At 47.2% G+C, this 18,418-nt stretch overlaps 1 protein-coding gene across 6 annotated transcripts in view; it reads left to right on the top strand.

The window, feature by feature from the left end:
* Nucleotides 1–18,418, top strand: part of LOC123481154 (RNA-binding protein Musashi homolog 2-like) — a gene marked incomplete at its 5' end in the record, with an annotated part of 71,083 nt that overhangs the window by 35,678 nt on the left and 16,987 nt on the right. For 3 of the 6 annotated variants that reach the window (XM_045219051.1, XM_045219036.1, XM_045219048.1), the window contains 1 exon segment: nt 4,343–4,462. In XM_045219051.1, the coding sequence (XP_045074986.1) occupies nt 4,343–4,462 (120 nt within the window). 6 annotated transcript variants of the gene reach the window in all.

The following is an 18,418-nucleotide window of genomic DNA, read 5'->3' as shown; positions in this document are numbered from 1 at the left end:
TGCCACAGCATGTCAATCCTACTGCATGTCAGTGTTTATTACAGGACTGTGGTTTCTTTATTGATCAAATAATCTAGTCTTTCTGTGGGAGCTAAAGCAACACACAGAGAAAGCTCTTTGGGTTGGGAAACTGTCATCTCTCAAGGTTTTGTGGTAACTTTATATTCTGCCTGAAGCAAGGGAAGGAAAAGAGATGAAAAGATGATAGTGGCAGAGAGGATGGAGAAAGGGGGAATGAGTGGTATACTGTATGTGTGTACACGGAAGGAGACAGAGAGGGTGAGGAGGAGAGGGTAAGAGCTGCTGGGGTGAGGAAAGGAGACAGAGGGTAAGGAGGAGAGGGTAAGAGCTGCTGGGGTGAGGAAAGGAGACAGAGGGTGAGGAGGAGAGGGTAAGAGCTGCTGGGGTGAGGAAAGGAGACAGAGGGTGAGGAGAGGGTAAGGGCTGCTGGAGTGAGGAAAGGAGACAAGTGTGCTAAGACGTGAGGGAGGGGTGCAATGATAGTTAGTGACATTGAGCTGAAGTGATAAAGGAAGGAAGGGTAATATTGAAGGTGAGAGAAGGTTCTGGGGTTTCACAGATGGGAAGAACAGGTGGGAAAAACTAAAGCAGACTCATTCTTAGGACAGTGGTTTGCAAAACAGACATGCAGGGCACGTGCCCCAGGGCACCTACCTGCAGGGGGCCCCCCAACTCAAAAAAGGTAAACAGCAAATTTTCTGGAGGTTGGGGGCTCCAGGGCACATGCCCTGCATGCCCGTTCGTAAATCCGGCCCTGTTCTCAACATGTGCCCCAGGTCCTCTCCTCATAGCCTGCTATGTGCTAGACAGCTTTTACTGTTACTTAGCCCATTAACAACCATTGGAACATACAGTACCAATCAAAAGTTTGGACACACCTACTCATTCAAGTTTATTTTTTATTTTTACTATTTTCAGACATCAAAACTATTAAATAACACATATGGAATCATGTAGTAACCAAAAAAGTGTTAAACAAATCAAAATATATTTTATATTTTAGATTCTTCAAAGTAGCCACCCTTTGCCTTGATGACAGCTTTGCACACTCTTGGCATTCTCTCAACCAGCTTCATGAGGAATGCTTTTCCAACAGTCTTGAACATTCCCACATATGCTGAGCACTTGTTGACTGCTTTTCCTTCACTCTGCGGTCCAACTCATCCCAAACCAGAGAGAGAGAGAGAGAGAGAGAGAGAGAGAGAGAGAGAGAGAGAGAGAGAGTTGGTATAGATTTAGGAGTGCTAGACAAAGAGGAGGATAGGTAGCAGAGTAGAGAGACGGGGGAACAAGGCAGCACAGAGCGTGTAGGGTCTGGTCCTCTCGGTGTCAACCTGAATGATGGCCTTGTTCCCTCGTCCAAACCCCAGCTCCCTACAAGCCAAGCAGTGGGGCCTGTATAGAGACCTGCAGAAACTACCAGCGAAATATATAGAAACCTGCAGAAACTACCAGCTAAATATATAGAAACCTGCAGAAACTATCAGCTAAATATATAGAAACCTGCAGAAACTACCTGCTAAATATTGGCTTTTTCTCTCCAGTAATAATGGAGCCATGGAATTGATTTAATGTCGCTGAGGCTCTCCTGGGCGGCGCCTCTGCAGTCTGTGAATACAAAACAATGAACCTCCACAGCCGCCCTAAGATCTATTAATTAACCCAGCTAATCCCCAACACTTTATCTCTCTCAACAACTTTGCCCATCGAACGCTAACTTTGGAACACAGAGGCTACAGGGTACCGAGGCGCAACATTGGCAGTGAACGAGAAACAAAGATTTACACTTTTTTTGTCTAGTGAAATATTTGGAATTTGTTGTGAAATGTTTGACTTGATGTCTGAGGAGATTGGAGGGCAGATAGCAAATAATGTGTATGCCTGTGAGAATCAAAGCTCAGTATGAACACAATGTGAAAAACATACCTGTCCAATCCTACCCAACTGCGCTGCCACAGAGAGAGAAAGAAAGAAAGAAAGATAACTATATTTCTGTTCATCATGGACTTATCTACCAGCCAGTGTCTCTCTCTCAGCATGGTCCTCCTCCACATTGACCTCCAGGCCCCTACCCATGTAGTGTCCCTGCAGGAGGGGAACCACCTCATCCTGGACACCCCAGTGTTCCTCTTAACCCCCACAACCCCTTAACACAGCCCCTCAGGGCACATAATTCAGGCCCACTTACCTCCACCAGCTCTCTGTTTGTCCTCTTTCCTCTCCCTGGCTAGCACCTCGCTTCCACTCGTCCTTTTCGTTCTCTTGTCTCTGCCCTTTCTCCTGGTGGCCGTTTTTGTACGGGTCTAGTGAGTGGGCCTGCCTCAAGCCAAGGGCACCACATCGCTCAATAACTTCCTCCTGCGGACAGCTCACTGTCCTATCATACAAACACTGGCGTCTCCCCTCCTTAATATTACACATCAACTCAGTCCTTTGTTCAGACTTGTTCCTAATCTCGTCCCAAAGTCCAATTTGTTGATTATATATTAGCACCAAATCAGAGGTTATTAAGTCCCCTAATAGAACAGGATGGGGACTGGCTTTGTTTAGTAAGAGAGAAGAGAAGAAGCAGAGAGAGAGAGACAAGTCAAATTACATGGCGTCCCTCCTATCTGAAGGCAACCATCTGCCAATGTCACTGCTCCATTGTGTCTGGGCCCTCTACCATGAATAGCCCTCTGCAGCCAAAGATGTTTTAATTAGTGAGAGAGATGGTCTGTAATTATATTTATATCATAATAACTAACCACTCTGACTGACTGAGTCCTCGTCCTCCTCGCTGGGTCTTTCATTGTCTCCCTCTATGATGATGATATTTAATTATGATGTTTGAACACTGCAGATCCAGTCAAAGTGAACGTCCCGGCCCTCGACGGGCGAGTACACACTCTCGGGAGCTGGTCCGTGTTTGCTTACACACATACACACACACACACACACAGCATCTCTCAGCCATGTCCATGCACAACTTTACCAACAACCCTTCCCCAATCACTTTATTATCAAAGGTTACAACTGTATTTTTGACAAAAGCAAACTACTTTACTGGTTGCCGTTGCTTATCAAAGCCTAAACAGTAGCTGATTAGTTGGCCAACTTCAACTCCCTCTTCTTTGTGTGAATATGTTGAAAGAATAGGTAACCACGAAGAGGTACATGAGAAGGCTATTGTCCACAGTCTACCTAATTTATAGTGATTGGCCTATGCATTGTTTAATTGAGTACATACCGCATGTAAGGATCTTTGTAGAATGCTGTGGAGAAGTGGTCTTTGTTGGCAAGTTAAATAACTGACAGGGAAAGAGATAACGAAGAGCAGAAAAAAAATGATGTGTTTTCAAACCACAGACCATTGAGCCTCATTGTATTATGAATATTGGAAACAATGGCGTAACACTTTAAAGCAAGGAACATTTCAATATGAATGCTCTCTCTCGCTCTCTCTCTCTCTCTCGCTCTCTCTCTTCTCCTCACTCTGCTTCTCTATCTATAATCTCCTCAACCTGTGTCCTCCTGCCTCAGCCAACCTCCACCCAAAGGGCACTCAGAACTAAGCGATGAATCCCAGATGCCCAGTCCCATAATAACACCATAAAGTGCTGATAAAACAGGTCAGCTGAGGGATGACAGGTCGACTAAGGCTGGGGCTGAGGCTCGCCCAAGCCTACCCAGAGTCTCCTCTCTTCCACAAATCATCCCTCCATCCCCCTGTTCCTCCCTTGTTCCCCAGGCATAGCGGTCCACCAGGGCTGCAACAGCCGGTCACGCTGCCTGGAGACCAAATTATCCCACTGATTGATTGAGTTCCAAGGCATAAACCTCGCCGGCCGACAACTGCGGCTGATTCGCTCTCCCGACTTTACGGCTTTCTCCCTTCCTCTGCACAGAGCGCACGGAGCCGACGAGATAAATGACTTAAGTGGACTACAAAGTGTGCGAGCGTGTTGCAAATCTCCATATCGGTCTTCATGGTGCATGATGTTGGTTGTGTTTCCAAGTTAACGCTTTATTTCCCGTTCTTGAGGATCTGGAAGACTGGTCCCTCCCCCTGATACGCCAGCTTGACAGCTAGAAGATTCCCTCACTCGTCTTTTCCTCATGTTAGAAAATGATGTCACTCGCTAATCCAAAACTAATCCCAGTTACTGGGCATATGGAGAGATACACACACTAAGACACTCACAGTCACTCTCTCTCACATGAGCCGACCCCCTCCCCATACACACAGATAAAAACATTCATTCTTTCTCACACAATCCGACCCCTCACACACACTCCCTCTCCAACACACACTGATGCCTTGTCTCCCTATGTCCCCCAGGCTTCCCAGCGACGGCGTATGGACCGGTGGCAGCAGCGGCAGTGGCGGCAGTACGTGGCTCAGGTAGGGGGGCCCGTGGAAGAGGTGGCTACATGGCATACCAGCAGAACGCAGGGGCAGGTAAACGCTCTGTCGGTATTCTGTGTGGCTACTGCTACGCTCCATGCTCTGCTCTTACTGGCCGCCGATAACTCCTCTCACACCTGCTTTATACACAGACACACACACACACACACACACACACGCACACATGCTTAATAGACAAGAGAGGAATGAAAGAGCATACTAAACTCCCCCTTCTCTCCTCACTTGCCTCTGCACTGGCTATAATAGACAGAGGGTTAGGATAGGGTAGGACCAGGGTAGCAGTCTTTAGTTGTCTTGTAACGGAGCTACTGTACCTGCCAGCTCTGTGTTTGATAGAGTTAGAAATGCTACCTACTGTAATGTATCGCTACAGCACAATATGTGACTGCAAATCCAAGGAGGAGGATTTTGATTTCTCATGTGTTGGTCACTCATATCACTCATGCACCTCTTTCAGAGAAGGCTCCTAACTTGAAATCAGCATGTGCAATTTGAACTTTTGTGCAAATTTCCTATTGATATCGATGAGTTTACTCAAAAGTCTGACTTCCACACAAATCTCAAGTTGGGATACGGCTTGCCACAATAAGACCTTCCAGTCTCTAAATAACCAAGCCAGCATCATGAGCGCCCAGATTCCTGAGTCCTGCTTAAATTGGCTCCTTCGTTGACTTTTTCTATTCCCTGGCCATTGATTGGCTAGTACGATAGCTTAATCAATCACACTGACTTTGTCCACAGACACAGCAATATATAGCTAAATAAACACTGGAGAAAAACAAGCCTCTGGGCTGGAATTGACAGATGGCATTTTGGCTGCGAGGGAAAATGATCGGGTACTCTAATTGGCTGTCAGAACGCCTGGCCCCTGGAAGCAGTGTGATGCTGGGCTGCACTCTGACAGTTAGGGTTGGAGGTTTAGCCTAACACACACTCACCACACACACACACACACACACACACACACAATATGAGAAATCAAAGCAGAGACCTCACTTTGATGCCTTATGTTCTAGGTGGGTCTGGGGGATGAGGACAGGGGCAAGGATAAAGGCTATGGTTAGACTGGACTGGGTTTATCCTACTATACTCCATGCAAGTTAGTGCGTGGCTGGCCTAGGCAATACAGCTGGGCTGAGCGAGGCTAGGCAGAGAGACAGTAACAACTAGCCCTTGGCTACAGTACAGTATGTTGCTCCAGCTCTTCTACTGACTGTCTCCTGGATGATTCTGTCACTCTATAACACTCAGGGAGAACCTGAGGGGAAGGCTAAGGGACCAACAGGGCCCACAGAGCCCATATTGTTGACATTTAGACTTGACCTTTCCCTGCAACTTAATCTACTGTAGTTCTCACTATCAAGAGTCATGAGTTGACACACTCCCCTTTGCATAGATCTAGTCTGAAGTGAAGGAGCAGATAGAGTTTTGATATATAGCTGGGTAGCTTACCCACCATGCTAACTGGCTTTTGTGTGATGCTAAAGTATGGCTCTCACAGTAATAATTACATGCTAATGTTGCCCCCTGGCTGAGCCCTGCTGCCATTGGCTCAGGATGTAGGTCCTCGAAGCACATCTGTTCCATGCAACTGGTTCTGTTCACAGAGCACCAGTAACCTACAAAGGACCCTGTCTGGGATCAAGTTAGGCTGTTGTTATGACAGATTATTTATTTACTGAAAATATAATTTGACCTAATCTCGAACATAAGCCATTGCAATATTCAATACTTAACTATGGACATGGGTTTTTAATTGTAATTGAAAAAAGGAGAGGGTGACAAGGCAGTGAAACCTGAGCAAGATGTTAACACATTACCCATCAAACACACGCCTGTCAGTACAGGATGCCCTCTCTTAGCCCCCCAGGGGTCCCTCAGGCCTACCCAGCCTCACCCAGATGTGACCTAGGGCAATATGGTGTAGATTAAATACTATTTCATCAGATAGAGGGAGCAGTGCTGTAGGGATGTTGGACCTGCTAGTCAGTGGGTCCTGCTGCTAGATTAAAAATCCTCACAGAGAACAATAGTGTTTAAGACTAGGAATACACCTTTTGATCCACCTGCAATCCTCAGATCAATGATGCCGTTCTTTATCTAGATTAAGATTTAATGATACTATTTTCCCCTTTCACCAATACATCTCTCAAAGCAAAGTCAGGAACTATTTCATGTCAGAATCAAAAAGTAACCAGGATGTTTTGATTTTGAAGTTATTAAACCGGAGCAGAATCCGTAGATGATCACACTCTTCTTATGGAACGCAGCCTACTTCAATGTTGTCCAGTGCAGAAGACCAGCAGTATAGATCAAACTCAAACCAAAGGTGCTGTTGGTAGACAGTGGAAGTGTCTGTGAGAGACATAGTGAAAGAAACACATTCAGGCACACACACACATGCGTACACATTCAGTATTTGTATTAGTATTTATTAGGGATCCCCATTAGTTCCTGCCAAGGCAGCAGCTTCTCGTCCTGGGGTCCAAACACATTAAGGCACTTACATTACACATAAAACAAAAGATAAAACAGTACATCATATAACATTATTGCACCACTACATACAGTGGGGAAAAAAAGTATTTAGTCAGCCACCAATTGTGCAAGTTCTCCCACTTAAAAAGATGAGAGAGGCCTGTAATTTTCATCATAGGTACACGTCAACTATGACAGACAAAATGAGAAATTTTTTTCCAGAAAATCACATTGTAGGATTTTTAATGAATTTATTTGCAAATTATGGTGGAAAATAAGTATTTGGTCAATAACAAAAGTTTCTCAATACTTTGTTATATACCCTTTGTTGGCAATGACACAGGTCAAACGTTTTCTGTAAGTCTTCACAAGGTTTTCACACACTGTTTGCTGGTATTTTGGCCCATTCCACCATGCAGATCTCCTCTAGAGCAGTGATGTTTTGGGGCTGTCGCTGGGCAACACGGACTTTCAACTCCCTCCAAAGATTTTCTATGGGGTTGAGATCTGGAGACTGGCTAGGCCACTCCAGGACCTTGAAATGCTTCTTACGAAGCCACTCCTTCGTTGCCCGGGCGGTGTGTTTGGGATCATTGTCATGCTGAAAGACCCAGCCACGTTTCATCTTCAATGCCCTTGCTGATGGAAGGAGGTTTTCACTCAAAATCTCACGATACATGGCCCCATTCATTCTTTCCTTTACACGGATCAGTCGTCCTGGTCCCTTTGCAGAAAAACAGCCCCAAAGCATGATGTTTCCACCCCCATGCTTCACAGTAGGTATGGTGTTCTTTGGATGCAACTCAGCATTCTTTGTCCTCCAAACACGACGAGTTGAGTTTTTACCAAAAAGTTATATTTTGGTTTCATCTGACCATATGACATTCTCCCAATCCTCTTCTGGATCATCCAAATGCACTCTAGCAAACTTCAGACGGGCCTGGACATGTACTGGCTTAAGCAGGGGGACACGTCTGGCACTGCAGGATTTGAGTCCCTGGCGGCGTAGTGTGTTACTGATGGTAGGCTTTGTTACTTTGGTCCCAGCTCTCTGCAGGTCATTCACTAGGTCCCCCCGTGTGGTTCTGGGATTTTTGCTCACCGTTCTTGTGATCATTTTGACCCACGGGGTGAGATCTTGCGTGGAGCCCTAGATCGAGGGAGATTATCAGTGGTCTTGTATGTCTTCCATTTCCTAATAATTGCTCCCACAGTTGATTTCTTCAAACCAAGCTGCTTACCTATTGCAGATTCAGTCTTCCCAGCCTGGTGCATGTCTACAATTTAGTTTCTGGTGTCCTTTGACAGCTCTTTGGTCTTGGCCATAGTGGAGTTTGGAGTGTGACTGTTTGAGGTTGTGGACAGGTGTCTTTTATACTGATAACAAGTTCAAACAGGTGCCATTAATACAGGTAACGAGTGGAGGACAGAGGAGCCTCTTAAAGAAGAAGTTACAGGTCTGTGAGAGCCAGAAATCTTGCTTGTTTGTAGGTGACCAAATACTTATTTTCCACCATAATTTGCAAATAAATTCATTAAAAATCCTACAATGTGATATTCTGGATTTTTTTTTCTCAATTTGTCTGTCATAGTTGACGTGCACCTATGATGAAAATTACAGGCCTCTCTCATCTTTTTAAGTGGGAGAACTTGCACAATTGGTGGCTGACTAAATACTTTTTTTCCCCACTGTATCTACAATACAAAATGTATAATACCACCATTTAACAATATTAGGAAACCAGTTAAAAACCCTTTGTGCTTAGAGGTACACCGGTAAAGGGACATATAGACAGATGGGAGTTTGTGATTTGGTGGTGAATGTGACCAGTTGTTTCTGTCTCTGACTTGGTTGGGCCTTGCAGAGAGCCTATGGTCCTGACTGGGACACTCCTCTGGGTGCACTCTGCCTGCCTGCCAGAAGGTTTGTTCACACCCTACTACCCCCTCACACTCCTCCTGACCATCTTCTATTCTCCCTCTATCTTTCCCTCTCTCCATCCCAAACTTTTATATTTCTCTAGCTTCTCTCATCTCTTCTTCCTCCGTGCTCATTCGTTTGTTCTGTCTGCTCTTTCTTTCTCTCTCTCTCTCGCTCTCTCTCTCTCTCTCTCTCTCTCTCTCTCTCTCTCTCTCTCTCTCTCTCTCGCTCTCTCTCTCTTTCTCTCTCTCTCTCGCTCCTTTCCATCCTGTCTTCATTAGATGTAGAGTTAATTTTTATTTTTATGTAGAGTTTCTTTATGTACAAAGATACAACCGTTCTGTCATTTATGTGTGTTCCTCCTGTTGTGATCCCTGTACTATGTATCAGTCTGACTTCAGTGCATGCCACCTGTAGTGGTCATGGTAGTGGTGGACGTAGTCATAGATACTAGCTATTGTTTTCTGTGTTCTTGTATGTACTTCTACAAGCTGACATGGTATCCAGGATTGTCTTACCGTATATGCATGGTAGTTGTTAGTCATTCTTGATGATAAGCCCAAAAGCTGGTATCTAGGAGGGATCTGGAGTGTTTGGGCTAAATTTATCCCCCCCAATATCATATACAGTGCATTCGGAAAGTATTCAGACCCCTTAACTTTTTCCACATTTTGTTACTTTACAGCCAATACCCCATAATGACAATTTTGCAAATGAAATATGACATTTACGTAAGTATTCAGACCCTTTACTCAGTACTTTGTTGAAGCACCTTTGGCAGCGATTACAGCCTCGAGTCTTCTTGGGTATGACACTACAAGCTTGGCACACCTGTATTTGGGGAGTTTCTCCCATTCTTCTCTGCAGATCCTCTCAAGCTCTGTCAGGTTGGATGGGGACCGTCCCTGCACAGCTATTTTCAGGTCTCTCCAGAGATATTAGATCGGGTTCAAGTCCAGGCTCTGGCTGTGCCACTCAAGGACATTCAGAGAGTCACTCCTGCGTTGTCTTGGCTGTGTGCTTAGGGTCGCTGTCCTGTTGGAAGGTGAACCTTCGCCCCAGTCTGAGGTCCTGAGCGCTCTGGAGCAGGTTTTCATCAAGGGTCTCTCTGTACTTTGCTCCTTCATCTTTCCCTCGATCCTGACTAGTCTCCCAGTCCCTGCTGCTGAAAATCATCCCCACAGCATGATGCTGCCACCACCATGCTTCACTGTAAGGATGGTGTCGGGTTTCCTCCAGATGTGACACTTGGTATTCAGGCCAAATAGTTCAATCTTGGTTTCATCAGACCAGAGAGTCCTTTAGGTTCCTTTTGGCAAACTCCAAGCGGGCTGTCATGTGCCTTTTACTGAGGAGTGGCTTCCGTCTAGCCACTCTACCATAAAGGCCTGATTGGTGGAGTGCTGCAGAGATGGTTCTCCTTCTGGAAGGTTCTCCCATCACCACAGAGGAACTCTGGAGCTCTGTCAGAGTGACCATCAGGTTCTTGGTCACCTCCCTGACCAAGGCCCTCCCCCCCTGATTGCTCAGTTTGGCCAGGCGGCCAGCACTAGGAAGAGTCTTGGTGGTTCCAAACTTCTTCCATTTAAGAATGATGGAGGCCACTGTGTTCTTGGGGACCTTCAATGCTGCAGAATTATTTTGGTGCCCTTTCCAGACACAATCCTGTCTCAGAGCTCTACAGACAATTCCTTCGACCTCATGGCTTGGTTTTTGCTCTGACATGCACTGTCAAGTGTGGGACCTTATATAGACAGGTGTGTGCCTTTTCAAATCATGTTCAATCAATTGAATTTACCACAGGTGGTCTCCAATCAAGTTGTAGAAACGTCTCAAGTATGATCAATGGAAACAGGATGCACCGGAGCTCAATTTCGAGTCTCATAGCAAAGGGTCTGAATACTTATGTAAATAAGGTATTTCTGTTTTAAACATTTGCAAAAAAATCTAAAAACCTGTTTTCGCTTTGTCATTATGGGGTATTGTGTGTAGATTGATGAGGAAAATGTTTTATTCAATCATTTCAGAATAAGGCTGTAACGTAACAAAATGTGGAAAAAGTGAAGGGGTCTGAATACTTTCCAAATGCACTGTACGGAAGGTTTGGTCCTTTCCTCTAGGCAGACTCCTGTGTGATTACGACATTAGCCTGATTTGCAGCAGCTCAGAGCTGAAGCACTATGACACTCTGGGCCTGACTTGGCAGGACATGATTTCTATTCATGTGTCCCAGGCAGCTGACACTCTGGTCCAAACAGTGACTGACCTCAGTTCTAAATGCAGCCTAAACATGCCCGCTGATTTTGTATTTCCTTGTCATTTGTTGAGGGGACGTGTCAGGAAAGTGAGGTTGAGTCGGAGGAGAATGGAACAAGACACTAGCGTCTCTTTAACCGTCTTACCTCCTTCCCTTCCTCAGGTGATCATTCCATTTAGGTGATCTGATCCCTCAATCAGTAACAATGTCTCCTGTCCATTTTTCCTTCTCTCTCCAATATGGGTCGAGCCTAGACCCTAGACCACAGAAAGTTTCCCCCATCTTTATAACCCCCCCCCTCCCACCCCCTGATGGACAGCTATGTCAGAATCGCTCCAAAGGAAAACAGACTGTTCACTCAAACTAGGTCACCCCGACTCCCCTACCCAGAGCCCAGAGGGGGTGAAAATGAACCACGTAGCTCTGCGACGCCTGTCTACCCTCATGATGAAGATAGATACAGTGTATATGTGTCTTCTCAATTCTACCCGGCTCATCTACCAGCAGTCCTCTACCAGCAGTCCTCTACCAGCAGTCCTCTACCAGCAGTCCTCTACCAGCAGTCCTCTACCAGCAGTCCTCTACCAGCTGTCCTCTACCAGCTGTCCTCTACGAGCTGTCTTCTACCAGCTGTCCTCTACCAGCAGTCCTCTACCAGCAGTCCAGCACCAGTTGTTTGTGGGCTCCTGTCCACTTCCATTCTCATGGTGTTTGTTTGCCAGACAGAGTGTGATGCACGAAAGTGTGTGTGCGTATGTGGTCTGTGGATGTGAAAGCGTGTTGAGGGAAGATATAAGGGCTGCAGCGCTGTGTCTGTGGATGGATGGCAGTACTCCTCTGCCTGTGAACATCCAGGATATATAATCTATTAACTATCATTATGCCAGCCTATCGGAGCACAAAATGAGGAGCCATTATCTAGCGATTATTTATGAACTGCCATCGCAGGCTGAAAAGAACTTGTCCTTTGTTAATTAGTCACCTATTCAGTTAGAAAATGGTGTTTGAGACGGGGACTGAAAGCCACTCCAGGCAGAACAGAAAGAGAGCGTCATCTTTTCAAATGACATAGGTAGAAATGGAGCTAATTGCAGATGCGCTGAAATTCAAAGCTAATTTTGAAACACATTTGACAAGTGTATCATTCACTTTTTCTGCCCTGCTCTGGGCCTATACATGCATGCCCACTTGTGCCTGCCTGAATGGGTGTGTACATGTGTGAGTGTGTATGCAGGTGTGTACTTGCAAGGTCAGTGTGCGTGACTGAACGAGACAGGGTTTTGTTCGAGAAAATAGACACACACACACACTCTGGGGCCCTCTCAAATGGATCCAGTGCCTCTGACAGTGTAGCCTGAGGCAGGTGATTGTGTGAAATGTTATTTCCAAGGTTGGCACCAGTCCTCCAGGCCACTTGTCAACTCTTCCACGATCTTTCTATGGAAGGGCTTTTCAAATCAACACATAAATAGTGTGAATAATGTTGCTGACAGGACAGGTGTTAAGCGTTTCACCCTCCAATAGGCACAACATTTAGACGACAGACTTGGCAGTAGACCCAGACATGTTAAAGAAGGAGCTTTTCATTCATAATGACACAAAGCAGAAGCAAATGCTAGCATTCTTTGTGACATTATTAGCATTACAAAACTTTCTAAAGCACCACCTTGAAACATGAAATCAAAATCTCGACTGGAGGTGCTCATGTAGAGCTCTGTTTAAAAAGATAGACTGGTAAACAGACTCGTAAACAGACTTGTGAAGAGGATGATGACAGTGATTTTGACAGTAATGGTGATGACCATGATGGAAGTGGTTAGAATGGGCTTCATCCTTCCTCCATACACACGGCATGCTGAGGAAAAGAGAAGAGGAGGAGGGCGATTATAATCAGAAATGATAACGCTCCCTCAACGATCCACTCCGCTGAGCCTATATAGTCCCCCATCCCATTGCAACCCAGAGACACACTCATTTGTTGTGCAGATGAGTAATTGCCCCCCAATTAAGAAGAGGGATGTTGCAGAGAATGGCCACCTAGTCTTGGCTGTTTGTTATTCATATATATATTTTTTTATTATTGTTTTTAATAGATGGAACTGAAATGTGAGACTGTATCATGGCCATCACACCACAGGGGGGTGTTTGGGCGAGTATAGTGGCCCTATGTTGCTGAATGTGATGATGTAACTGTAGTGTACAATGGTTGTTGGCCATCGCTATTGTTCAAGGGTTTTCCTGGCCTCACATTAACATCCACTGAAGGGAAAGCACCACACTATGATTCCCTGCATGAACAAATCACCTCTATGTTTCCTAACATCTCATAAAAAGGGCTATTTATTTATTCATTCATTTGGTTTATTTCATATTTGTACCCTTTGACACGTGTTGTGGAGCGTTATGTGTAATGGCGGAGAAGACTAGAGAACTAGAGCCTGTGTTTAGCCTCTGTCATGTCATCCTCCCAGTGGCTCTGTAGTGGCGTTCCCAGATGGGGTATTTCTAATGGTAGTAGGGTTGACACGACACTCCTCCAGAGCTCCAGTCAGCCCAGCCACGCCGGGTGTCAGCTGTGTTGCTGGAGAAGTGCTGCGGCTGCAGCCAGGGACAGACTCTCTCTGGGGGCCAGGGGGCCTGCAGATGTTCCACAGCTCCAACACATCTGTTTGGCCATGATAGAGACAGGCTGCTGAACACTGCTCATGTTATGGCGCTGGTTGGGAGTTGACACAACTGTTGTAATATTTTTTTTTCTCTCATTTTATGTAATTAGATTTTTAAATTTTTTTCTTATGAGGCATAGATGGCAATAAATACCCCCTTCTTTCTTTGCAATTCGCCATCAGAATGGACAGACAGACAGACAGAGGACATGAGTCGCTAGAGGAACATCAGAGCCCTGTCATTATTGTCCCAACCTTGATCTCTCCAATGCTGCTGTTTAATTCCGCTCCGTTTTTCACTTCCACATGCTCAAAGTGAATCATTTGCATGCACAGAAAGGAGAATTAGCTCAGCGCGATAATCAAGCGCCTCCATTCTTCCAGATGGCCGATCCAGCAGTCTCTGTAGTCTGTAAACGGGAGCTTTTTAACTGCATTTTATTCCACATTTTACATAGATAGTGCTATCATTAGCAGTGATCTCCCTGAATAATACAAGTCATTTTGCCGTGCTTTGTTAGATAAGACCTTCACGGCACCAGGGACGCAGGCAGCCAAGGACTCATTTTCCATGTCAGTGCAAACAAAGCCACCAGGTGGGTTTTGTTGTAAGTGTGTGTGTGTGCAAGAGCGTTAATGTTGTATTTGTCTCCCTGTGTTGTTTCTGCTACATTGTTCTCACTAGTCTGTAGAGGGATGTTTCTGCAGGCTACCATCATGGCGGGTGGCCTGTCAGGGGGATAGACCAACAAAGGGAAGGGGCCAGCCGGAGGCCTCCTCCTCAGTGTGAACTAATGTGGGTGGCGGTGGCGTTGCTCTGTAAAGGTCTTCATTTGTTTGTTGTTAAAGATCTAATTAGGAAGATGAGAGGAAACAGAACGGAACGTCTAATTAGAGGGGAGCTCAGAAATCGCTTTGAACGTCAAGGACACCTGGCTATTAGCGCGCACATAACAAATACACCTAAGAGTATGTTTTGTTCCAATGATTAAAAAACGCCTTGCTTGAGTGGGCATCCCCCTCTTCTGGAGAGATGCAGAGGAATGGAGAGGGCCGGCGCATCCCGAACCCCTCTCTCTTTCTGTTTTTCATTTCCTTGAGTGTTTAGAACTCTGTCTTCTAAAGTATATGTTGCATCTGTTGTCTCAGGAAGACATATTCTATTGATGACTCAGTTCCAGAAACATTCACTGCATATATGAATGTAGCGATGGGATGGATGGAGTCAGGCGCAGGAGTGTGAAGAAGGAATATGCTTTATTCAGCCCAATAAGGTAGTCCGCAGCAATGCATAAACATGATCCTGGTGCGACTTAAATGCATACTGGGAACCAAACATACACAGGTAAATATTCCCGGCGATAAAAATAACAAAGATGCTCAACCGAGCTAGCGATACCTCCACAAAGTAACAATAGCACACAAAGACATGGGGGAGCAGAGGGAATACTTATACAGACACTGATGAGGGGATATGTACCAGGTGCGGTACAAAGACCGGGGCCTCACTGCGGTGGCGGTCAGCGTTGGACTTCTGGCGACGCACGGCGCGCTGGAGGTGGACGTGGGTGGCGTTCCACGTCTCCTCTGCGCACCAAAACCAGTCATCCACCGCAGGAGCTTCGGTCTGGCTCTGATGCTACGGTGCCAGGACCGGCTGATAACCTAAAACACATTGGAATGGGGACATGTTAGTGGAGGAGTGGCGGAGAGAGGTCTGGGCATATTCGGCCCATGGCAAGAACATATTCGGCCAATGGCAGTAGGACCGCAGAAACCTACCCACATCCTGATTCACCCTTTCCACCTGCCCATTCGATTCAGGGTGAAAACCAGAGGTAAGGCTGACTGAGACCCCCAGATGTTCCATGAACGCCTTCCAGACCCTAGACGTAAACTGTGGATCCCGGTCAGACACTATGTCCTCCGGCACCCCGTAGTGCCGGGAAGATGTGAGTAAAAATGGCCTCCACAGTCTGCAGAGCCGTGGGGAGACCGGGCAGCGGAAGGAGGCGGCAGGCTTTAGAAAAGCGGTCCACAACGACCAGGATGGTGGTGTTACCCTGAGAGGGGTAGAAATTTTCCGTTAGAAAATCAATCGATAAGTGGGACCATGGCCGTTGTGGAACTGGTAAGGGATGTAACTTACCCGCTGGAAGGTGCCTAGGTGCCTTACTCTGGGCGCACACTGAGCAGGAGGAGACATACACCCTCACGTCCTTAGCCAAGGTAGGCCACCAGTACTTCCCGGTAAGGCAGCACACTGTACGGCCGATACCTGGGTGACCAGAGGAGGGGGACGTGTGTGCCCAATAGATAAGCCGATCACGGACAAGAGACAGCACGTACAAAAGCCCAGCTTGGCACTGAGGTGGAGATGGCTCTGTGCGTAACACCCGCTCTATGTCCGCGTCCACCACCCACACTACAGGCACCACAATGCAGGAGGCCGGGAGTATGGGGGTGTTGTCTATGGGCCTCTCCTCTGTGTTGTACAGCCATGACAGTGCGTCTGCTTTCACGTTCTTAGTACCTGGTATGTATGACAACATGAAATCAAACCGGGTGAAGAACAAGGCCCACCTGGCCTGGCGAGGGTTCAGCCTCCTCGCTGCCCGGATGTACTCCAGGATACGGTGGTCAGTCCAGACGAGGAAAGGGTGTTTCGCCCCCTCAAGCCAGTGTCTCCACATGGTCAGGGCTCTGACAACAACCAACAGCTCCCGATCTCCAACGTCGTAGTTCTGCTCCACCGGGCTGAGCTTCTTAGAGAAGAAGGCTCAGGGGCGGAGCTTGGGTGGCGTGCCCGGGCGTTGAGATAGGACAGCGCCTATCCCTACCTCGGACGTATCCACCTCCACTACGAACGGTAATGATGGATCGGGATGGGCCAGTACCGGGATGAGGTGAACAGAGCCCTCAGGTTACTGAAAGCCCTGTCAGCCTCAGCAGTCCAGCAGAGACAGGACGGCCCACCCTTCAACAGAGAGGTGATGGGAGCTGCGACCTTGCCAAAGCCCCGGATAAACCTCTGACAGTAATTGGCAAAGCCAATAAAGCAATTCCGCACGGCAGAGATGCGGTCTCCCTCCATCTCCACAACTGAGGTGGGGATGTAGTATCCAAGGAAGGAGACGGATTGCTGGAAGAACAGACATTTCTCTGCCTTGGCATACAGGTCATGCTCCAACAGTCGCCCAAGCACTCTGCGATCCAGGGATACATGCTCGGCGCACGTAGCGGAATACACCAGGATGTGATCGATGTAGACCACTACACCGTGACTAAGCATGTCCCGAAACACCTCGTTCACAAAGGACTGGAAAACTGATGGAGCATTCATCAACCCGTACAGCATCACCAGATATTCATAATGCTCTGTGGTAGTGCTAAATGCTGTCTTCCATTCGTCCCCTTCCCAGACACGCACCAGGTTGTATGCAGTCCTGAGATCTAATTTCGTGAAGAAGCGTGCCCCATGCATTGACTCGATTACAGATGGAATGAGGGGTAGAGGATAACTATAGCGAATTGTCCCCTTGTTAAGTGCTCGGTAATCAATGCAAGGGCGCAGACCCCCGTCTTTCTTCTTCATGAAGAAGAAACTCAAGGAGGCGGGTGAGGTGGAGGGACGTGTGAACCCCTGACTCAGGGACTCGGAGACGTATGTTTCCATAGCCTCCATCTCAGCCTGCGACAGGGGATATACATGACTCCTGGGCGGCACAGCGTCTAATCGGAGGTTTATTGCGCAATCCCCCAGGCGATGGGGTGGTAATTTGGTCGCCTGTGTCTTGGAAAACGCATGCGCCAAATCGAGGTATCGAGGCGCGTGGGAGGCATTGTCTGGACTTTCCACTGTGGTCGCACCAACGGAAACAACTAGACACCTACCCTGACACTCTCGCGACCACCTCGTGAGAATCCTCTGCGGCCATGAAAAGGTGGGGTCGTGTAATGCTAGCCAGGGAAGGCCCAGCACAACAGGGAAATCAGGGGACTCAATAATATGAAATGTGATTTGCTCAGTATGTGTCTCCTGCGTAATCATCGTGACTGGTGCTGTAGCCTCCCTAACAAAACCTGACCCTAATGGTCGATTGTCAAGTGCTCTGATGGGCAATGGACAAGACAGGGGAACCAAGGTAATATGGAGACTGAGCTAAAGCCCTGTCCATAAAGTTCCCAGCTGCACATGAGTCTACCAGCGCCTTACATTGGGGAACTACTGGGTAATCAGGGAATGTGACGTGGATGGTTAAATGCACAGCAGAGGGCTCTGATTGACAGCGGACACCCTCTCCCGATCCGATAGAGCAGGGCTGATGGTGTGGTAATATAGGTCCAGCTGCAGAAGGAAACCCTGGCAGCGGGCAGCTGTCCCGTCGTATTCCCGAGGTAGAGAGAGGTGAATACCCCTGGTTGCTGGTGTGTGGGTGGCTGGATCCGGTCGCTCAGCTGGTTCCGCAGGGTCGGGTCCTCTCCTCTCCAGGCGCTGGATGGCCTAGAGAACCCGATCCATCGCAACACCCAAGCTGGCTAACATGCTGGAATGCTCCCGGACCCGCTCAATGACTCCAGGCATATTCTCTGCTCCTGCTGACTCCATGCTGTTGGGTGTGTTATTCTGTAGCGATGGGATGGACGGAGTCAGGTGCAGGAGTGTG

This window comes from Coregonus clupeaformis, chromosome 6 (assembly GCF_020615455.1).
Source record: "Coregonus clupeaformis isolate EN_2021a chromosome 6, ASM2061545v1, whole genome shotgun sequence".
Classification (NCBI taxonomy): Eukaryota; Metazoa; Chordata; class Actinopteri; order Salmoniformes; family Salmonidae; genus Coregonus; species Coregonus clupeaformis.
The sequence above is the reverse complement of the archived record's forward strand: the minus strand, read 5'-3'. Positions and strand labels throughout refer to the sequence as shown.